The sequence below is a fragment of the Pelodiscus sinensis genome, chromosome 5, assembly GCF_049634645.1.
Source record: "Pelodiscus sinensis isolate JC-2024 chromosome 5, ASM4963464v1, whole genome shotgun sequence".
NCBI lineage: Eukaryota > Metazoa > Chordata > Testudines > Trionychidae > Pelodiscus > Pelodiscus sinensis.
The window spans coordinates 57021811-57046007 of record NC_134715.1 but is presented as its reverse complement, the minus strand read 5'-3'; the positions used below and the strand labels follow the sequence as shown (position 1 = coordinate 57046007).

Here is a 24197-nt window from a genome sequence, read left to right as displayed (position 1 = left end):
ACTAGCAAAGCATGTAGATGGTATGTTTGGAGCTGAACTTCTAATACTCCTTTCATCTGAAGAAGTGGGTTGTACCCACAAAAGCTCATGATACCATCTACATGTTTTGTTCGTCTTTAAGGTGCTACTAGTCTATTTGTTGTTTTTTAAGTTTTTTCATTTTAATTTTAATTACTATAGTAATTAAAGTCTTCCTGTCCTTTTTGTCCATCCCAGTTGCTGTAATCTTTCTCCTGTAATCTCTTTTTTTAAATCTCTTTTTTTCTTTTGGAGAGATCTCTAAAGAGACAACATCTCTTTTCTTTCAGAGAGCTGGACCCTTTCTTTACTTCTGATTATTTGATGAACTAGTTTTAAGAGAACCCTCCACCAAAATCAGTATCTTAGTAAGATATAAAATAGCTTGTTATGCCTAAAATCTTTGGAAACATATTTTAACAAGCATAGTGAAATTTCATAAACATGTTTTGTTATGAAAATCAAAGTAAATTAGCGTTCCCTTTTTTAAAAGCAATGAACTTTGTTATGAACTGCTTTGATTTATTTAAAATAATGTCATTGTTTCAGTGAGTTTAAATACGTAGTAATGTGAACGATTACTTTATGACGGCTTAGGAGTATATTTAAAATATAAAATCAGTTTAGAAATACTGGCGAAGAAAATATAAAACAGAGAAGGGCTGCATCATGTAGTCCATAATATTGAATGTTGTATTCAGCAGGACTTGCCCTTATAGGCACCTTTCTGCATGCCCAGTCTTCACAATCTGGCTTGCAGTGGAATACATGCTCTATTTGCTTTAGAAAGAAATTTTAGCGGAGTGTTTGGTTTTTTTCAAATGCCATTTACTACATTTGGGTTCGGGGATTTGCCTGGAAGGGGTGAGCGGAGAGATGGAGGGGAAAGAAGAAACAGTGAGGAGGGGGCCAGGCCTGGGCAAAACAGGGAGGAATATGGGCAGGGCCACAGACTGGGGAGTCGGGGGAGCTTGCTTCCCCAAGAAGCAGCTTCACCCACTACCCATGCCTGTTCAAGAAGAGAGGAACCGGGGAACGCAATAGAACCATTTGTCTGTTTGCACGAATTTACCACTCCGGTCCCAGCTTTTTATTGCCCAGGGACCAAAGATGAGAGAGGAAACGATGGAATAAAATGAATGGCCGCTGAGGGAAGTTATGAATGACACAAATGCCATTGATTTCGTTATGCTTGTAAATTGTATACTTCCCACCCTTCTACAGCCTGTGAGGACTTCAAAGCAAACCACTTAACGACAAAAAGACGTCTTCTCCCGCTCTTAAAACGCTTTTATTCAAGTCTTATCCTCGTTAAAATGTATTATCAGCTATTAAGGGTCGGAGAATAGAAACATCAGTAAAATCACTCCAGCTAACAATTGCATCTGCGCATGCTATTTTCTTTGCAATTCCTTTTAATCGCTTTAAAATGAGCATCAGCTAGGCAATGCAGTCTAATATACCGGATTCTATTCTATAGAACAAGCACTGTAAGCAATGCGGCGTTCCACATTACTGAAGACCGACTACTTCTATTTGTCTGCTTGGACTATTCGCCCTCAAATAGTAGCACTTGTTTTTGATTGACTTAAACCAATAGCCCTGGGTTTTCTTTTAACTCCTTGCAGTTAAAATGCCTTGACAAATGTATTCGCTAAAAAATTAACTGGCTGTACAGTAAATAGCAAATTACACTTCCCTGTTTGTCATTCTTCACTTCGTGACGAGCGTGACAATTTGTTTCCTTCTAAATGAAGTTCTTTCCTTTCGGACTGAGTTCCTCAAAGTTCAAAGGACTGGGATGGCACAATACATGTTTATTACACAGCGTAGCGTAAGCAGGAGATGAAATTGTAGTGGCAATGACAAGTGATCGTGCACTTGATTTCTTTACGAACCCATTTACATTCAAATTGATCGATAATTACCTGCTTATCTAGAAAGACAACAGCCTGCGAAGTGAGGAGGGAGTGGAACTCACATATTTACAGATTAACTTGTCCTAAAATCCGTCGGCGAAGAAAGTGGAGGAAACGTGGCGAGCCCTGCCTCAGCAGTTTGTTACATGGCTAATCCATTATGGAAATGTATAAATCTCGGGAACAAAGCTCACAAAAGAGCAGCTCTGTCTGCGCAACAAAGCCGCCCAGTCTGAGGCTAATAAGTTTCAGTAACCCAGCAAATTCCCGGCTCTCCCTGGGGGCTGTGCGAAATGATTGATGGGAGGACATTCATCTTACCTGGAAAATGACAGGGCCTTGGAGACCAGGAAGGGAGGGGGCCAGTCTCCCCTTTATGCTTGGGTTCTGTGACCACAGCCTTTCTCCTAATCTCCACCGTCATCCCACTGTCCCCCCAACCTCGGTGCCATTGACTTTTGTTCATGCCACAAACACTCCCGATTCAAGCTTTTAGTTCCGTCTGAAGAAAGAAACGTCCCAACTCCACAACAGGCAAGAAAGCGGGTGGGAAGGAGGAGGAGCAGGGCAGCTTTTCACCCCGTCTGTCCCCCTTTCTAAGGAAGATTGCTGGGCTGGGAAAATTTAATTAATTAATTTCCTCAAGTTTTGTTTGCGTTAGCATGTGCAAACGTGCTGGATTGAGCGTTTCTTGGACGTTTACAAATACTTGGGCAGAAGCAAGAACTTCCCGGGGAAAGCAGGACCGGCTTCGCGCAAATCAGTAGTTTCCCAGTGTACAGGGTGGGCTTCTCCCGCTGGCATAGCACAGACCGGGCAGTCAGGAAGGGACCCCAAATCCAAGCATTTCAGGAGCGTCTTTAGAATGAAGCCCTTACCACAAAGGACTCTACCATAATGACAAGTGTCTGAAACACAAAACGAAAACCGCGCTGTAAAACTCTGCCCATAGCGGGCATGTTGGAGGGTGAGCAGGAGTGAGCAAGTCAGGGGATCCTTTGAGGATTGGTCAGGTTTTTAGCCTTTCCTTTCCCTGCCTGTTCCCCGGGACTTTTGCCCCGGACCGTCAACATTTTTCTGATGATTCGCTGTTTGGTAAATGACACTTCCCAGTCGTGTGCAGCAAAGAGGAGAGTAAGCAATTGGAGAAGCTTCTGCAGAGCATGGAGTACAGATAGTGCCTACCCTAAATCTGCTACTCCCCTTTTATTTCACCACTGGCATTTTCTTCACAATCATGGGCTTGGGATCGAAACGTGGCTTTCATGACTTGGCGATTATTTTAAAGGGCCATTCCCTACTTTGGAACCCCTGCCTGATCTTGCTCAGAAGTAAAAGCAATTCCCTTCCTAAAGGAAAAGTACTTTCACCTTCCTGAGGCGCAAACCCACACCAATCTCCTACGGAATCCCTGCTGGCTCTGCCCCAGCACCTCTGGCTAGCGGGGACCGGAAAGAACCAGGCTTTAGGGAATTTCTTTTGGGAAAGCCAAGTTATTATGTAATGCAGGTTTAGCCATGTAGCAGATCTGCTCCAAAGCCTTCCCCTTACACCACAGATAATATCTTGTAGGCGAGGTTCACTGGATTTTATTGTGTGTAGTGGGAGATTGCTTGTTTGTGATTCGCGACTGGTTCACCTCCCTGAACATTACATCCTAGCCGGGGAAAAACGAGTTGTAACCGAAGTGGTATTCAAAGACTGATCTAATTCTATTAAGTTGCAAGTTCCATTGCTGAGAAGGCCGTGAGATCTTTTACTACAAGCTTCCGGACAGCAGAAGCAGCGGTTTCAGAGATGCACAGTTATGATGGCTTTTTTTCAAAAAATGCTTCTGTTTCAAACCTGTGCTTCCTCCAGCTCGATCGCCAAACGCTGCTGGTCTAGATAACCCGAGATTTCGGGCTGGGTTAGGGGTGTATTCTGGAAAAGATTGAATTGTCCAGTCCGCATAAGGGATCCCCAGGTTTAAAGAAAATACGGCGGGAAACCAGAATTAGGAGCAACGGTACAGAGAATGAACACTACATCACCTCTGCCAGATTGATCCTAAATGCCTCGAAGCTCCGAGAGCAGGCAACGAGTTACTCTACTCCAGCAAGGGAGCCTAACGATTCAAAAGCAGAGAGACCTGAGACGGGCCCTTTTCTTCCTCCGATTTCTAGGCACTTGGCCGAGCGATTCCTATTGTCCGCTGCTGCAGTCCTGTCGGGTTTCCGCTCCTCGCCCTCATTTAGCCCAACAGACTCCCTGCCGAGGTACCGCGCACACCCTTGCCCCAGAAATCCCTCACACTCCCGATTCTGCACAGAGAAGGCCGACCCACGCCGGACGCGCTGAAGACCCTAGTGTGTGTCACAGGGCCGGCAGGGAAGGTGCTCAGCGCATTGAACTGACCCGTCGCTTCTGAGATCCTTAGACACAGAGATTAGGCAAGAACCAACCTAGCGTAGGTCAGCGGCCCCTGTTCACCTGCCTGAGCAGTGCCTCGTCTAAGCCCAGCTTCCCTCTCTGAATGCACTGAAGCTCGGCGCCGCCTCCTAGCGGCTGAAGACTCTTCCACTGCCAGGGCCCCACGTGAAGAGGCGGCATCTTGGGACAGGTTGTGTAAAGGGCTGAGAATCTCCGAAAATTAGGCTCAGGCTCGACGGACGCTTGGCCCCTCGTAGTTGCTTTGCGGAGACAACCCTGATTTGCAGCATCCCCCTGACCAGAGAGGGACTGAACGGAAGAGAAAGGAGACGTGAAGCAAATCCTCTGGCTGCCCTCTGATTTTATTGGTGTCTGGAGCAGGAACCGAAGGCGCATAAAGGTTCCCGTTGAAACACTTAACATAGAGAGCGGCTCCCTAGAACCCCACTTACACCCCACAGCCCCAATGCCTTGCTGCATCTCCTCCCACCTCAAAAGGCTGATTCTCTGTCACACCAGAGTAACACCTGGACCCCACTGGCAGGGATTCCTGCAGGTCTCTGCCTCATTAGCTGGAGGTGCTCAGCAAAACAGGGGAGGCCTTCGGGACTCCCAACAGTCTCTCCCTCCATTAGGTTGAAGCCAGAGGGAGCAGTAGCTCAGCTCCTTTGTTGGTACCAATACATGTTTTCAACACAAGACTGTGTTTAGTCAGAGGCAAACTCTTTGCCTGTTAAAAGCCATTTAGTTTTAATCCCCAAATTGTCAGGGTCTATTACAAGTAAATCCGGTAGGGAAACCCAAGATGAAACCCAAGAGGAGAAGTGGGGGTGGTCCCCACAGGGAGAAGAGGCTACCAGCCTTTATGCTCCTGAATTTCAAAGGAACAAAGTGAAGGTACTAAGTAACCCACACCAACAGCGGTGAAGCACCTGAAGCATGAAAAAGCCGCACCTTTCCTGACAGCTGGCTTATACCAAGGCTGGAAAGCCACTGGAAGGCATCACATAACAAGAAATCAATTAAATGTAGCATTACTGCCCTCAACCCAGACACATGGCCCCGGGGCTGCAATGGAGATAGAATCAGATAACTGCACCAAGGCAAGGCTGTTGGGAGATTTATTTATTAATTCTCAGAGTTTCAGATCTTTGGATGGAAGATGCAATGTATCTGATTATTATAAAAACTCAGTAACTTGTACACATAATAACAATTTTCTTTGTGAGTAAAAAGACAATTACAGCTATTTTTGAAAAGCAGCAACACCTTTAAAGCCCTATATGGAAACTTCTGGTTGAGTACCTATTTTAGGTTCTTTCTAACTCTGGCTATTTTCAGCAATAAAACGTACCCTTTTAATTCTGTTTTTCAGTAAAACAAAACAAGAGGGCGTGTGTGTGTGTGTTAATGATATACACATAAGAAACTTACCTCTAGATATACACACTTCTCTAGAAAGATATTTTAATGAAGAAAAAACATGAGTTTAATTATTATATTAGCATTACAATTTTAAAAGGCCTTTCACCCTTAGTGCAACTACAGAACATATTATTTGGATGGACTTTGCAGGATGTAGACATTCTGGGCACAGTTTAATGGGCAGATTAAATTGTCACCAAAAGGCAAAACTACCTCAACATATATACAGTTTGAAATATATGACAAACTGTACACCAACTGTGTGTTTTAAATGTCAGGGACTGTGCAACATTTTAGATGTATTTACAATTTACAACTTTTAATTTAAATTACTGTGTTTTGGAGATTGGTGTTCACTGATTATTATGACAGAAAAAACAACTGTGTTATACTGTAATCAATAACAGCCGGTCCCCGAGTTGCAAACGGTCGACTTACGACCATTCGCAGTTACGACCAAAGCTGTCGTAAATGGCAGACCCCGAGTTACGAACGCGATCCGCGCTTACGAACAGCGCGGTCGCATGTAACTCAATGGGGTTTGACTTATGAACGAACCGAGTTACGACCAACTGCTTGGTCTGTAACCGGTTCGTAAGTCGGGAAGAGGCTGTAGTCTATGCTCTTGTATAAATACAGCCCACAGAACTTTCCTGAATTACTTTCTGTTTGAACTACAGCACTGTAGGTTATGGGCTAGGGCAGGTGTGAACAATTCCCAATTTTGTGGAATGGACTCCTCTCTACTGTCTATGAACTCCCCGACATTAGGAGGGTATTTACATGGCCTCCTGCCTAGAGCCAAACTTATTTCCATGGAGTTTCATACTAATTCTCTGTTTTCCTGCTCTCAGCAAAAAAGCTGGAAAAGTAAAGTCTTGTCTGTGTGAGAAAATTGCATCAATTTAAGAACATACATGTAAATTAAACCAGTGCAAACTAGAGATGCAATAGTTAGTTGATTAACCGATTAACCAATAAGCAAAAGCTTATAGGTTAATGCCATAGACTACATGCATTTCTCTCCTCCTCCCTCCCCGCCAATACATTTTTTAGCAGTCTGGCCAGCAGTCTGGTTCAGTCCTGCCTGGCAATGAGTCTGCTGCATCTCTGCATTTAAAGTGTATTAGGAGCTGAGCAGGCAGGCAGCCCAGCTCAGTTCCAGCTCTAGCTGGGTCCTGTGAGTGGAGTTGTTTTTTAAACTGGCTCCCCTTGTGGACCAGCTTCCGCTTGGCACCCCATGCTGCTGCCTCTGATATAGATACAGCAGGCATCAGCACAGACTGGCAGAAGGCTCCTCCGGAGTGGGGCCAGAGCACACTGGCTGTTGGCCTTGCCCCCAGGGACTATAGAATAGTCGACTAACCGATAAGAATTCGTGAGGTTACATGACTATTAAAGTAACAGATATTTAACATTCCTAGTGCAAACACACTTGTTTTGATTAGTTTAAATCAGGAATTATTAGAGCTACACTAAAATAAGCCTTTCAAAACAAGAAGTATGTAAACCGGAATGTCCACCGATTTAAATTAAATTAAACAATGCAACATTCTTGTGCAAATATAAGGCTTCAAGCAGAATAGGCTAGTCATGTATCAACCCAGACTTATTTTTATATTACAGGTGACTGCATAAGGACCCAATGCAAAACTGGGTAATTCTAGTTTGTCTAATCTAGATTGCCACTTTCAGAGACAGCAAGAACAATTATCAATGCTCTCATATAATCAAGTTTGGGAAAAAAAAGTATCTTTAAACTGTTCAATGAAGATTCAAATTGAAGAAATGTATTTAAATAAAAAGTGAAGCCTTATCTCACGCATGGTGACAATGAAATAGTCTTTTAGAATAATCATTGTGCAAATAAGTTTTATCATAATATACAGGGTCAGCATCAGAGACAGGCCCAGCCTGCACTTTCCTAAGCCTCAAAGACTGAGAACCAGTTCAGAATACAAAGTGATCATCTTGGTTGAATATTCCTGATAGCTTCAGAATGATGGTAAATCCCTAACTATGCCTGTCTACCTCATTCTTTAGAATAACCAAACTTCTGACATTTACAAGAAGCCTGCTCTGTAATGTAACAAGTAGGAAATATTATTTTAAGTATTGGGGGGTTATTTGCAAAATCTGTTTGTAATTATTCAGTTTTTGTTCTATCTAGATGAAGAAATAAATGCAGTTTTAATATAGCTTTTTGGGTTATTTCTGGGTTGTTAAAATAGGTATAAATACATCAATTTATACCAAACCATTGCATAACTATGGTGTGAGGGCAAAGGAATAACACATTTAAGGGGTTTTGACACATTCCCCGGGGAAACTATTATGAAAATAAATGCCACTTGGTGCAATCTAGTGCATTGCAAAAGCAAAAGCAAACAAACAAAACCCAACCATAGATCAAAGTTATCTCTACTGGGACTGTTTTTGTGGTGTCTGGAGGGGTTTGAACTCCAACAATGGCACAGAAGCCCCTCTCTATTCCCTGCCACATCAACATGAAGACTGCATGGTTTATTTAGTTCTGGAATCAACTTGGGCTCTGTTGTACGGTTATGAATGCTCCGCAGATCCCAGCCAGCAGGCCACCACTACCAGTGGGTCTAAAGTGCTCACTGTTTAGTATTTCAGTTTTCATATTAACCAATAGTGAATGTCTAATTGGGCACAGAGTTGAGTAATATACAATCTAAAGTGGGAATTGAACCAACATGCAAACTCAGAAAATGTTAAAAACAAAAACAAACAAATAAAACAAAGACAAGCCAACAAACCACAACCCAAAACAACATTTCTAAACTAAACTGTAATTAGGAAATATAATAAAAGGACCTATTTAAGTTACTGAAATACCTAGCCTTTTTACAAGTTTACTTTCAATATCAAAGTACCTCCCTAAACCTGGACCAGAGAGCCTCAGGCCAGGGGAACCCATGGTGGATTTGGGAACCCATGCAGCAGGGAGACTGGTTGTGCAGCTAGAAGCCCCATGGCAAGGGGGGAGGTTGGCAGCATGGTCAGGAGCCCTGGGACAGGAAGCTCTAGTGGTGCAAGGAGCTCTGAGGCAGGGGTGTTTGTGTGTCCAGTGGCACGGCTGGAAGCCCAGTGATAGAGGGTTCAGCCAGGGGTGCAGCATAGTGGGTCAGAAGTGGAGCCAGTGGTGGGCTGGGGTGCCAATGGCAGGGGACCTCCCCTGGTCTGGAAAATTCCCTTGTTCAGGACGGTGAGGTCTTGAGGGTAGCAGGCCAGGGAAGTCCAATCTGTTGTTAAATACACAATTTTAAAAAATCACCTAAACAGCATAGGGTAGGAGTGGGCAATAAAAAAAAACCAGCAGCCTGCCAGGGTTAGTCTCTGGTAGGCTGCTGCTGTTATGTTTACCTGCACCTCTGCAGGTATCGAACAATCACAGCTCTCGATGGCTGTGAATCACCATTTTTTAAAAACATTTTCTGAGTTTGCATGTTGGTTCAGTTCCCACTTCAGATTGTATCTCACGCAATTCTGTACCAAAAATGTCATTTTTAAGGATATTGTCATAACATCATGGGGTCAGATCCACAGCTGTATAATTCAGCATCTCCCCATGTTATTGAGTTGCACTGATTTAGACCAGTTGAGGGTCTGGCCCATGGTCCTTTTTCATCCTAGTCTGTCTGCTATTGAGCAAGTCTTTCTTCAATTAATTATTATTAACAAATTTGACTATTTGGTAGATATTACTATTTCCTTCTCTTAATATCGTTTCATAGTACTGCTGACAGCTGTTTAATGCTTTTCAAAAGGAAAATAAATGTAAACAATTTAAATACTGCATACCTTGTTTTTTTCTTTTTTAACTCACCCCAATATTCTGAATTTTCCATATTTTTCTGTGACAAAGGCATCATGGTTTTCCCACTTTTGCCATTAGAAACAGACTTAGTAACGATGTACAAATAATATTACATATGACTAGTTGACACAGTAATTAGTACATTATCTTCAAATATCCTGTTTAGGTCACAAGGGAAAAGAATATGAGTGAAATTTTGTCCCCATCAAATTCCATGTGAGTTTTGTCACTGACTTTAATAGGGTTGGGATCCCACATGTGATGTTCTCAACATAGTTCTCAAGTGGACAATCACAGCACAAACTGGAACAATTCATTTCAATCCCTGCTAATGAGAGGTTAGCAAATGGAAATCAGTGATAGAAAAGATGAAAGCTCAGAGGCACAGCCAAAGATTTTTGATGAGGGTTACAAAGCACATACATGTCTTTCATAGCTGTAACCACTATTATCAAAGTCTCAATTTTATCAGCACAAAACAGATCATATTTTTTTCTGAAAATAAAGGAACATACACATTTCTGAATATAAAAGTACCTGTCTGCTAAGAGATTTAAAAAAAAAAAACCCCAAATATACGTATCTATGCATCTGCTGTTGTGGGAGATACAGTGAATTATCAGACCTGATTCTATATTAGGTTGAGTTTCTTTTCAGAGCTGGATACAGCTCTCTAATTTTCCATCTGGTGGAGAACAGGTCAGTGGACTGTCCTAACACGTACCAGGTTCCCCAAAGAAGTTAGATGGAATACAATGCATGTCAGACATGCCTCTTTTCTGCCCCCAATATGCTCCTCTCTTCCAGGCTTGTGGGAAATGATGGTACAAGAGACAACAAAACTGACTCAGTGCCTGTTGGGAACTCCTGTGCTCTAGGGGAATCTCTAACAAAGATTGTAAGACCTGAGTCTATCCCCTTTGTTGCACCACACAAGAGACAGAGTGGAGGCGCAAATCGGGGTCCTAGTGTTTTTTCTTTTTCAAAATAATCCACATAACAAGAGTTCCATTTTGTAATTATTTTTCAGTGATGTTTAACTGGACGGTTACAGTCAAGGAGAGAATCTGGGGTTAGAAAACGCTCAGCTTTCTCTCATCGACTGCAGATTAATCTGAAGTATAGTGGTTACTATTCAACATCAGTCACCACACAGTGATGCTTGTTACTGCAGCTATTTACTATCCCAACTGTAGGGAAAAACTGACCACAGCTACCATAGTTTGACAGTTGTTGCTAAACTGTGATTTTTTCCAACAGACAAGCACAAGTTACCTGACTGTCTTTGTGCTTAAGGGATATGCTGTGCAAGATCACAGTGCAGACTGAAGGTGGTGGATTTGAGCAGTTAAAGTTTAACAACATTATTCCTCTTAATTAATAAGGACAGAGAGGAGGATGGACTAGAAATGTAGTTTTCATTTGAGGAGAGTGGTTGTCTGCCTATCTCACAGTAAAATTATTATTCTGTATATCATTGCTTAATTATATTTTACAGGAAATAAATTAACTCTTTATCCAATGTACTAACTTGATAGAAATATAATCAATCACAAACAAAACTACTTGTCTGGTAATATTCACAAAGTTCATTATCTGTGCCTCACAATAATAATTGTCACCACCACTTTATTTTGCAGTTTCTTGAATGTGATTCAAGAAGCCAGGTTTTTTTTTTGTTTAATATGTCTGTTTGTATTCAGAGTTTTAAATATCAATGAACCCCAAAATCATTACTCTATTAATGACTTTAAATCTGGAACATTTTTTATCTGAAAATCCAGTAACATCTGTCCAAATGCCTTGCCCTGTAGAGAGAACAAAACAGAAAACAAATTGCATCGTAGTGAAACAAATATCTAACAGTAAGTTACATATTTATATCTACTGTGTTTACAATTTTTTTTAATTAAAAATGTTGTTTGAAAAAAACAGGCTATCTAGCACACTTCTACATTACATAACATCCCTGAACTTCAAAGTCTGGATCTGAATTTTGCAGGTTTCTCTAATACCCAATTACGTAATGTTACAACAAGCTTTTGAGTAATTTTCTCAAGCCCTGAATTGCAAATCCACATAGGTTCTTTCTCTCTTTTATTTGTTTGAATTTGTTATTCACATAAGTTTTTTCTAAATCAAGTTTTTTAACTTGTACTTAAGATTTGCCATCATTTAAAAACTGGTAGCTTTAAGTTGTAATTAATCAATTAATTAAAATTGCTGCATATCAGAGTTCAGTAATCTCGATAGTTTGCTTTTTAGGACTCAATACTGACAACTTGTCATACTTACTATATTTTATTCTTCAAATAGTCCAGTTGATTTTAGTGAGGCTACTTGCAATGTAAGATATTTCTCAGCATGAGTAAAGATGGCAAAATTGGGATCTCAGTACTGCATATGTACTACTGCGGCTTCATGCACAGTTTATAGGGATATTTCTAATCTTTAATGTAACTTATTATTTGAGACGTAAATTTTGAAATGGCTTTTTTCATGAATTCCCAATAACATGAAACTGTCATGCACACACAAAGTTGGTCTCAGTTCTAGCATAGAGGTTACTGTACTTGGAGAAAGACAGTACAAGTCAAGTATAATGTCAAAACTATTGATTTGATTTAGTTTTGGATAATTTAATTGACTCCTGGCAAAACGTTATTGTGAGTCTGACAATGTTTGGTCTTGCTCCTCCTCCTCCACCTATTTTTCTTTTGTGAACTTTTTCATGTGTTTGATACCTAAGAAACTCGCCTTGTTAAAAAGAAATCCTTTATTTAGTCCTATCTATCAAAGTGCTTATCCAGGGTTTCTGGGGCATAGAATCATAGAATTCTGGACTGGAAGGGACCTCAAGAGGTCATCGAGTCCAGTCCCCTGCCCTCATGGCAGGACCAAGTACTGTCTAGACCATCCCTGATAGACATTTTCTAACCTACTCTTAAATATCTCCACAGATGGAGATTCCACACCCTCCCTGGGCAATTTATTCCAGTGTTTAACCATCCTGAAAGTTAGGAACTTTTTCCTAATGTCCAACCTAAACCTCCCTTGCTGCAGTTTAAGCCCATTGCTTCTTGTTCTATCCTCAGAGGCCAAGATGAACAAGTTTTCTCACTCCTCCTTATGACACTTTTTTAGATATCTGAAAACTGCTATCGTGTCCCCCCTCATCTAAACTAAACAAACCCAATTCTTTCAGCCTTCCTTCATAGGTCGTATTCTCTAGACCTTTAATCATTCTTGTTGCTTTTCTCTCCACATCTTTCTTGAAACGCGGTGCCCAGAACTGGACACAATACTCCAACTGAGGCCTAACCAGCACAGAGTAGAGCGGAAGAATGACTTCTCGTGTCTTGCTCACAACATACCTGTTAATGCATCCCAATATCATGTTTGCTTTTTTTGCAACAGTATCACACTGTTAACTCATATTTCATTTGTGGTCCACCATAACCTCTAGATCCCTTTCTGCCGTACTCCTTCCTAGACAGTCGCTTCTCATTCTGTATGTGTGAAACTGATTGTTCCTTCCTAAGTGGAGCACTTTGTATTTGCCCTTATTAAACTTCATCCTATTTACCTCAGACCATTTCTCCAATTTGTCCAGATCATTTTGAATTATGACCCTATCTTCCAAAGCAGTTGCAACCCCTCCCAGCTTGGTATCATCTGCAAACTTAAGAAGCGTACTTTCTATGCCAATATCTAAATTGTTGATGAAGATATTGAACAGAGCCGGTCCCAAAACAGACCCCTGTGGAACCCTACTTGTTATACCTTTCCAGCAGGATTGAGAACCATTAATAACTGCTCTCTGAGTACAGTTATCCAGCCAGTTATGCACCCACCTTATAGTGGCCCCATCTAAGTTGCATTTGCCTAGTTTATTGATAAGAATATCATGCGAGACCGTATCAAATGCCTTACTAAAGTCTAGGTATACCACATCCACCGCTTCTCCCTTATCCACAAGACTTGTTATCCTATCAAAGAAAGCTATCAGATTGGTTTGACATGATTTGTTCTTTACAAATCCATGCTGGCTGTTCCCTTTCACTTTACCACGGTAGACAGGCTGAAGGGAGTATGGAGAAACAAGTGAAGAATGCAAAGAAAGGAACTTTTTACAAGAGCTGTAGAATAGTTTTATGCAAATTCCTACTCACCAAGGCACAAGAGTCTCACCATATCCATAACCTACAGGCCATACCCATTGTGATGGGAGAGTGCCAGTGGACATGACAGCAATAGCAAATTATGTTGGGGTGGGGAAATTAGGGGCGTGTCTACACTACAATTAAAAACTATGGCTGGTCTGGGGCAGCTGTCTCAGTTTTATGGGGCTCAACCAAAAGGGCTATCTAACTGAGAGCAGATGTTCGGGCTAAGGAGTTAAGGAATAGTTGACTAGCCGATGAGCAAATGCTCTATCAGATAGAGGCAGCAATGTGGGGAGAAAAGAGATATTTCAAAGCGGTAGTACCACATGGAACCCGTACCGAGCTCCGTGCGGCGCTGCCCCTTTGAAATGCTGCCACGGTGTTTCAAAGCGGCAGCCACATGGAGCCTGGGGGCAACTGGGGAGTCCTCAGCTAAACCCGGGCTCCGCGTGGCATTTCAAAGCAGCAGTGCAGCATGGAGCCCAAGGTCAGCGGGGGACTCTGAGTCTCCCACTGACCCCAGGCTCCATATAGGCACTTCTGCTTTGAAATGCTCAAGAGCACTCGCTGGGGACTCTTGTACATTTCAAAGCTGGCATGCCTGCATGCAGCCTAGAGTCAGCAGGAGTTCCCACTGGCCCCGGGCTGCATGCGGAGTTCCATATTCCTCCTTTGAAATGTACAAGAGCCCTCGCTGGGGCTCTTGTACATTTCAAAGGAGGAATGTGGAAGTGACTAGTCAAGTAGTCAATGGAAAATTAACATCCTTAGTTTTGGCTCAGACTGGAACTCAGGCCCTAGGAATCTCTGAGGTGAAAGGGCCCCAGACTTCTGATTACTGCCCAAGAGCAAATGTTTACACTGCAATTAACCCTTTGACTGAGTCCTGCATGCTCAAGTCAGCTAGCATGGGCCAGCTACGGGTATCTAAATGCAGTATAAATGTACTCTAAGGCTGTGTCTACATTGGCACCCTTTTCCGGAAAAGGGATGCTAATGAGACCAGTCGGAATTGCAAATGCCGCGGGGGATTTAAATATCCCCCATGGCATTTGCATGAACATGGCTGCTGCTTTTTTCCGGCTCGGGGCTTTGCCGGAGAAAAGCGCCAGTCTAGACGGGATCTTTCGGAAAATAAAGCCTTTTCCGGAAGATCCTTTATTCCTGCTTTTAAGAGGAATAAGGGATCTTCCAGAAAAGGCTTTATTTTCTGAAAGATCCCGTCTAGACTGGTGCTTTTCTCCGGCAAAACCCCGAGCTGGAAAAAAGTGGTAGCCATGTTCATGCAAATGCCACGGGGGATATTTAAATCCCCCACGGCATTTGCAATTCCGACTGGTCTCATTAGCATCCCTTTTCCGGAAAAGTGTGCCAATGTAGACACAGCCTAACAGACTTACTGTGCCTTCATCTTCCCTTTGTACACCTGCAGCTAAACTCTATCCAGATTCTTAGTTGAAGTGAACCGGTGTTACTCCAAAGAAGTCAGTGGAGCTATACCAGTTAAATGTTTGATCAAAATCAATGGAATTACACCAGCTGGGGGAATCTGGTCCTATGTAAACCAGAATACACTCAAAACCAAATTGTCATGTAAATATTTGCTCCCAAAAATATGAGCTCTTTTTTATGAGAGGCTAAATTCATTGGTTTGTCAAAAACACAGCTGACACATCACAAAGTATGGCAACTTTACCATTCATACACCCCACAAATCCATCATTTGCACATAAAACCACACATTTTCCACCAACTGGGCTATTCATCACTGCTTAGTTTTCAAACTTGGAAGAATAAATGAGAGATTATGTTTCTGTGAAATTAAAAGATAGCTCTGCAGTCAAAAGTTCCATCTAAGTACTATTTAAAAAAAGTCTGTGCCATATATAGTTATAATAAATAAATACATTTAAAATCCATGCCTATATACATACCTGTGCGTCACTCCTTAAGGATGCAATACCGCCACCACCAAGGGAATTTTTCAGAACAAAGTTTAATCCATATATTCCTGGCAATTCATATCTTTAAAGGTAAAATTTAGAATGGTTTGTTTTACAGTAGGTTTAGATTAATTTCTAGTGAAAGGCAGCATATAGAAATTCAAAATCTAAAGTAATTACAGAAGGCCTGTAATGATGCTCTAATTTTGATTCAAGCATACAAATTAGAAGGGAAAAAAAATGAAACAAACTCCTCTTTAATGGTAATAAGGATATAAACTTGATTGGTCTTTTCTGATTAAGCTGTACAACAAATTTAGCTATATCCTGTTACAATATTAATAAACAACTGTATTACTAGTTTGATGGGCAAATTGTAAAGATTTAGTGCAGGAGCCAATTCAAACAGAGGGATTATAATGTCCAGAGTAGAAAGATTTGAATATTTCACAGTGCTGTTATTAAAAAGTATCTGTACAAAAATTAATCAAATCTCTGATATTTCTTCAGCTAAGAATGACTTTCAGCCAATTAGGAATTTATATCAGTTACTGAGAAGTAACAATGCTATGATTCTGCAAATCAGTGCATAAAATGGCAATTACTCTCTACAGATGAACAAACAAAAGCACCTTTAAATATCATGGTACATTTGTGGCGGTTCAAATGTGAAAATGCTTCAAACACAAAAAAGCTGTAATTATGGTTTTCAATGCACATGCAGTTACACTGCATAAACCAAAATACATTACCCACTATATCACGTGGCACTGATATATACTGTAACTATGTAAAATCTAAATTAAGCCTAAGAAAAGATTACGTATTTGTACAAATCACTCAGTATTTTTAAAATCTGCTTTTAAACAGTAGAAGTCTCTTCCCCCTCCCCTGCAACAAACAAATAAAAACACTTCAAAGAACATTTAGATTGTGGCAAACTAATAAAACTAGGAAAATTCATGGTTTTGACTGAACTCCCTTAACTAGGCACAATGGGGTGCCTTCTAAATTACTTCCTTTAAAGTGCAACGCCTATGTATTTCATTAGAGATAAGTCTCTCTCATGAATTCTTGGTTAACTTTGGCCACATTGCACTTTTCATGTATTTTTGATTAGCGAATTTATACATCAAGAAAAAGAGAGCAATCTTCCTAGACAGGAGTGAGCTGAAGATGAAAGTATAAATTTCAGAGAAGAGATGTTTGTGTAATAGGTGTGTGGTGGAATAATATGGGAGTGATTCATTATTGCACATTAAATGTATGGTGAGAAAGAACAGGATTTTGAGTATCAGTATGTACAGAAATGTAGTTTTTTCATTGGTTAATTTTGTTAAATTCTCATTGGTTAATTTAAAATGACTGATACATGTTTACTAGACGTTATCTGACAGGTATTGTCTTTTTGAACATGGAAACCCTTATCCCCTGGAAAAGAAAATAACCATGCCCTAAAGAGAGAGAGAAAGAATTTAGGAAGCATTCACAGAGCAACTTTGTTATGCTTTCTCATTCAGGAAAGAGATACCTCGTAACTAACTATTTTAAATCTTGTTTCCTAAACTGAGTCATAATTCTGAATATAACAGTTTACACATGAGTCTGATATTTTCCTTCACTACAGATATATATATAATTAGAAGCATGCAGAATTAAAAGTGATAAAAGCTACGTGCAACTGAAGTGCTGACGAGAGGTCAGAGAATGTATCTGATTAATAGTGCAAAAGAGGATATATAATGAGCTAATTAAGACAAAAGAGAGGGATTTTATTAGTTTTTGAGAAATAATTTATTATTTCCTTTTGAAAAAAGGAAGACAAAGTTTATTTCTTCAGTTTTATCATGCATTTCTAATCTCTCTTAAAGAAATATGAATATGTGCAATGTGTTGTGCATAAAGCCCTCAAAATGTAATGCCTTACAAATAACCTTACATTGGCAGGCAATGGAATTATATGACTAGCAAATCTTTTACCACTCCAACTTCTATGATTCCATATGTACAGCAGTGCCTTGCTAACAGATTTACACTGTTTTCAACAGCAGCATTGCTCAGACCCATCTCTTTACTGTGTTCCAGAGTCTGGCAGTTTTACTAAAGTTAGAGCTAGTTTCTCTGTGTGAATGTTATATCTTCTTTGATGTTCGGAAGTATTGTCTGACTTCAGTTCTGAGGTTGCATATTACTTAAAAATAAGACAATTAATTCAACATGAATTTGCTTTAGGTGGAAAAAACAAATTTCCCATATTGTGAGAAATAAGACCTTTGTTGCTATATGCTAGCCGAAACCCTGAAAGCTTCAGAATATGCAGTTACAGGTATAATCTTAACAAAAATAAATCCCCCTTCCATGCTATATGCATATTTATTTTACCAGCCTTAAACAAATGACATAAAAGGCAAAATTCCGTCAACTTCTGATCTGCAACAATGCAGAACGTTGGCTACAACACACTTTTTAAATAGTACAACAATATTATTTTGGCTTTCAAATTATAATTTTCAAAAAGCCATTTACATTTCTGTATTCCCATTAATGTCTGTTTAAACAGCAAAGACTCCTGGGTTTATTTCTAGCTTTCATGTTTACAAAAATGTGTTGAAGTTTAAAAAGAAACTTTCCGATCTGAAACATGTGATCATAATCCTTATAATCTGAAAAAACCTCTATAAAAGGATCCATTATTTTCCCCAGTAGTCTTTCACACTACTCACAGAGTCCCATTATCACATAATTAAAAGAAGCCCAAACCAGAGATGATCTAATTAATCAAAATAAACTGTTGCTATCCGGAACAGAGGGAAACTTCAGCCTTTGTCAGTGAACATAAACAGCACTAAGGAACAAGCAAACCTCTATTAACTAAGCAGAAAGGACAATGCCAGTGTGAGTTGTTTGATGCATGTTGCAGTTCTTGCAGCGGATATATTATATGTGTAGCATTTTCTCATTTCTGTTTCCATCTGCTCAGTTACAGATGAAACTATTTTTAAATTTAACACAAAAAACATTTATCAGTTAATTAATTTGGTAGTACTTAATAAACAGCAAGTGAGATTCTTTGTTGTCTCTTTAGGATGAACAACATAGAACTCACAGCCCTACAGGAGGGAGAGTGGGGTGCCACTAAACTGGACTTTTAACGTCCTCCCAATTCTAAGCTGCTTCAAGAACTAAAAAAGACCCCTGGTATAATTTACATACATAAAATTATGTAAATACTTTGAGAACTGCAGTCTTTGTAGATGGCTATAGAACTGCCAACTGATACTGAAATGGATTTCTAAACCAGTTATTGGAGACTGACATGTTGCAGGGGTTTTCAAATTCCTGGTCGTGGTTTGTAAGGGTAAGCTGGCCGCGAGATGCTTTGTATAGGTGAGTGTCCACAAGTATTGCCACACGCAGCTCCCAGTGGCTTTTGTTCACCATTTGCTCAGCCCAAACCACTTCCCGCAGCTCCCATTGGCCGGGAACATGCAGCCATGCCTGCAAATGCTCAGGTAAGCAAAGCATCCCGTGGCCAGCTTACAGCTTATCCTTACAAGCCATGACCCAAAGTTTGAAAACCCCTGTTTATAGGCCCTACACTGTGGAATAATGTGGCTTCTTCACCATCATAAGAGTTAACATTTTATTATCTTAGATTCTAGAATACAATTCTTAGACAAGGGGTTGATGCTGAGACAAATTCTCCAACCATCAAACACATTAGAGCTGTTGAGAAAGCAGGAAAACCACAATTGCATGTACCTTGTTCTTTGGCTGATGAATACCATGTAAAGTGCACAGTTCTTTTTTACTGCAGGAAACTAATCTGTGTTATTTCCTTTACATGGAAAACTCAAGTATGTAGACTTTTGCCAGTGTATGACCATTTATACTGGAGTAGAGCTGGTTGAAAAAAATGCCAACTTTTTTTTTAATTACAATTTGCCAGTTCATCAAAATCTGCATGTTTCATTTAGACATTCCAATGAAAAATCATTCAGGGTTCCATCAGGTTTCAAAGGCTGCCTGGTTTCCTGCCAGCTCACCTTTCAGGCTTCTTGGTACCTGTCTAGAGGGCTGAGAGGTAGCTGCAAGCCTAGAAGTCCTGGGTTCCCACACTTCCAGGATCACAGCTCAAGAGCAGCCTGCAAGGAAGCCAGGGCTCCAGCATCTCCTGTTCTTGGACAGTCCACAAGATCCAGAGCAGCCTGCTATACAGACTGTCCCAAATCCAGACTTGCAAAGTCCTCTCTCATTGCCTGCCAGGCTGTTGGGGCTCTGGACAGCTTGGGAAGGCTTGGAAACTACGGTAAGTATTATTTTGATGTTCTGGAACAAAATATTTTCAGATTTTTTTTTTTTTGCAGAGAATGTAGACATTTCTGGTTTGGGTTTCAATTGGAACAAAATCAAGTTCACAAAATGAAATGACCATTTTCCATCAAGTCCGATCTTGGAGTTTTTTAAGGTGGTAGGAACCCCAGCCTGTGTATTTAATTATGGCAGGGTAAATGATGTGTGCACAAGAATAAAAGACTGCAAACTTGAATTTGTATGTCTTTACATTAAAATAACTAAAATTTATTTATCTGTCACCACAATGCATGAGTGTGCTAATGTGGACAAATCAGGAAGATACATACCTTGTGACTAACTTCTCTTGAGGTTGTTCTCTCTCTAAAAGATGCTGGAAATAATCCTCTAGAGCCTGAGCAGTTAAAGTTTTCTTTAGGTATGGATAGTAGAGGGGATGTCTTGCTATCACACCTGTCACATGTAACATAGTTAGTTAGAATACAACCAATTTACATTATATTTTTATTTTTCAAAACTGAGATAGTTTGTCATTTAAAACTGTACAAAATAGATCCTTTTAATCAACAGCTACACAAAAATAACTAAAAAAGATAGCTTAGTGCCCTGCAGTGGAGTGGAGGTGAGGCCTATTTTTTTATGGGTTTTTTTTTTTTTCTTTGCCAATTCAGGAAGGACAAAGGACAGATAAAAGAACAGGTAGTTCTTTCTTTCTGAGTAACTTAGGTCATTTAGAGAATGTATTATGATTAGCCCTCAGAGCATGGTAGGATCAGTCATTGGGATGGAAGATGTGGCTATGCCCGCTCCATGTGTGAGATTTGTTACAAGAGGCAACATAACTTCACTGTTCTCAAAGTATAGTCGATTCCCACTATGCAGACTAATCAATATAATAAGTTTGCAGCACAAGCACAAAACACCTTTTGATGTCAAAACGTAATTAAAACAATTCCTTACATATATTTAGATTTCCAAACACTATTAACATTTTAATTTACACACACACACACACACACACACACAAAATTTATAGATCTGTATGGGAAAAATATGTAATCATATAAGCAATAATTACAGTGCCTACGCTCAAGAGAATAGAAATAAGAGTGCACAGACAACCTTAGTTCTGGCATTTACAGAGTGCTTGACTTGCAGCAACAACAACATTCTATTAACAAAGTGTGTGTGTATTTCTGGGGGTAGAAGGCAATAAAATATACAAGTATTTTATACGTGTTTTATATTTAAACACGTACTGGGTAAGTTTTAGTTAACTAAGCAGCTAATACACTAATGAATGTTTAAAATAAACAACAGAGAACCAAACGTATTTCATTAAGAGAACACTAGTACTAACGTCACAGGGTAGATATATATAATGAGGCATGTTGTAAGAAACAAGAAGCAATTCTTCTGCTCTGCTCCACACTGATTAGGCCTAAACTGGAGTACTGTGTCCAGTACTGGGTGCCACATTTCAGGAAAGATGTGGACAAATTGGAGAAGATACAGAAAAGAGCAATAAAATAATTAAAGATCTAGAAAACATAATCTATGAGGGAAGAAATGACTGAAAGAATTGGGTTAGTTTAGTCTGGAAAATATTAAATTAATTTATTAATTACACCTGAGCCATTTTGCTCATGCTGCTGTTTAAACTATTAAACAGATTAAGCATTTTAACTTTCTCATGTTAGCTGATCAAACTTTATTTTAAGTAGAGTAAAACATTATGGGTACATCTAGACTACATGGCTCCGTTGATGGAGCCACGTAGATTTGTTTGTTCAGCAAAGGGAAATGAAGCCGCGATTTAAATAATTGCGGCTTCATTTAAATTTAAATGGTTGCCCCGCTCTGCCGATCAGCTGTTTGTCGGCAGATCAGGGCAGTCTGGATGCTCCCCTGTCGACATGAAAGCCCTTTATCGACCTTCCCAGTAAACCTCATCTTACAAGGCATAACGGGGAGGTCGATAAAGGGCTTTCAGGTCGGCGCGGGAGAGTCCAGACTAATGCGCTGAGCCGACAAACAGCTGATCAGCTGTTTGTTGGCTCAGCGCGGCAGCCATTTAAATTTAAATGAAGCAGCGATTATTTAAATCGCGGCTTCATTTCCCTCTGCCGATCAACCTAATCTACATGGCTCCATTGATGGAGCCATGTAGTTTAGACACACCCTATGTCTAACACATAAGATTTCAATGTTTTCTTTATTTATGGCAGTAGTAGGGATCCTTTTTTTGGGTCGGGGACCACTAACCCACAGTAAAATCAGTTGGGGACCACACAAGTAAACATACTCCTCCTAAACCCCCCAACCCTCACTGATGTGGCCCCAAACCGAGACACCACACTATTCTGGCATTCTAGCCCCCATAGGGCAAGGAGAAGGGGCAGGGAGAACTGAAGTTCAGGGCTTTCCACAGGCCGGATTTCTTTTCTGGGGTTCCTAAGTTAGTGGATTTTGAGGACCCCTTTAGGCTCTGGGGGTATGTCTACACTACCACCCTAGTTTGAACTAGGGTGGTTAATGTAGGCAACCGAAGTTGCAAATGAAGCCCGGGATTTAAATATCCCTGGCTTCATTTGCATCTTGCCGGGTGCCGCCATTTTTAAAGCCCCGGTAGTTCAGATTCCGTGCCCGCGGCTAAACGTGGCACGGAGTAGGTAGTTCGGATTAGGCTCTCTAATCTCTAACGAGGTGTACCGGTCGTTCGGATTAGAGAGCCTAATCCGAACTACCTACTCCGTGCCGCGTTTAGCCGCAGGCACGGAGTCCAAACTACCGGGGCTTTAAAAATGGCGGCGCCCGGCAAGATGCAAATGAAGCCCGCAACTTCGGTTGCCTACATTAACCACCCTATTTCGAACTAGGGTGGTAGTGTAGACATACCCTGGGGTAGGGACAAAAATAAGGGGTTCAATGTATGGGACAGGCTGCCAGTGAGAGGGATAGGGATGCAGGATCTGGGCAGGAGGTGGAGGGTACAGGAGGGGGTGAGGAGAGCAGAGTCTGGAAGGGAGTTTGGCGGTAGGAGAGGGTGTGGGATGGGGGTGTGAGAGGGAGTTTGGGGACAGGAGGGAGTTGGATCAGTAATGCAGAAAAAAGTGAAAGGGTGAGAATGAAGCCAAATAGCTACTTGGGGAATGAGGCAAAGAAGTGGTGAGTAAAACGAAGTGAAGCTTCTGAAAAGTAAAATTGTATCTCCCCTCCCATCTTCGTTCTGCTGTAGCCTCACTCCCCTCAACCCCAAGATTCCCCAGCATGATCCCCTGCATCGCCCCATCCCCCTCAGTACAACCCCTGCTCCTCCCATCTTGCCCCCACAGCCTGAGCCCCTGCATCACCTCATGCCCCATTCTATCCTGCCCCCACATCCTCTGTCACCCCCCTCCAACCTCCACATCCCTGTGCCCCCAGCGCACTCACCAGCAGGACAGCAGCGCTGGGACTCAGCCTCCAGGGAGCAGCTGTGGGGCAAGGAGGGCGAAGAGAGTCTCTTCCCTACTCAGTCCAGCCCTTTGCCTGCAGGCAGTGGTGCTCTGGCTGGGGCAGGAACAGCCCAGGACTGGCTTCAACCAGGCCAGGCGCAGGGGGGCGCTGGGGAAGGGGCTTCCCGAACCCACACACAGCCCAGCCGAGTGCAGCAGCATGCCACGTGAGCCAGCCATCCAGCCCCTTCCCACACCAGGAGGCAAGAGTGGGGACACACTGCGCACCTCTTCCCCCCTCCCATCCAGCAAGTTAACGAAGAGGAGCAGCTGCTGCCCCTCTTTGATCCAGCTCAGCTGGAGCGTGGTGCAGCCTCGCACGCCACAGCTTTCAGCCTGCCCAGGCTGTGCCGTGCTCCAGCTGGGCTGGATCAAAGAAGGGCAGCCACCTGGCTGAGGCTGCGCCGCACTCCAGCTGAGCTGGATGAAAGAGGGGCAGCCTGGCCAGCTGGCTGTGGGGATTGATCCTTAGGGGCACCACAATCAACCAGTCAATTGCGATCGCTTGGTTGGTGACCATGAATCCAGGTGATGCTAGGTCCTGTTAGGGTGACCTCTAGAGGTCACTTCCAATTCTATACTTTATTTACTTCCTTTTCAGCATCCAGATAGTAAGAAAAGAATCTGTTTACATGTGAGATTTTCCAAGGCACAAATGA

At 41.5% G+C, this 24197-nt stretch overlaps 1 protein-coding gene across 2 annotated transcripts in view; it reads right to left on the bottom strand.

Moving 5' to 3' along the window:
- Positions 1-5453: 5453 nt before the first annotated feature.
- LOC102455426 (uncharacterized) overlaps positions 5454-24197 on the bottom strand; it is a 112397-nt gene continuing 93653 nt past the window's right edge. For both annotated transcript variants that reach the window (XM_075930095.1, XM_075930096.1), the window contains 3 exons: positions 20371-20494; positions 15719-15809; positions 5454-11426 (listed from right to left, as the gene is read on the bottom strand). In XM_075930095.1, coding sequence (XP_075786210.1) covers positions 11352-11426; positions 15719-15809; positions 20371-20494 — 290 coding nt within the window. In that variant the 3' untranslated portion in view covers positions 5454-11351. The remainder of the gene's footprint in view (positions 11427-15718; positions 15810-20370; positions 20495-24197) is intronic.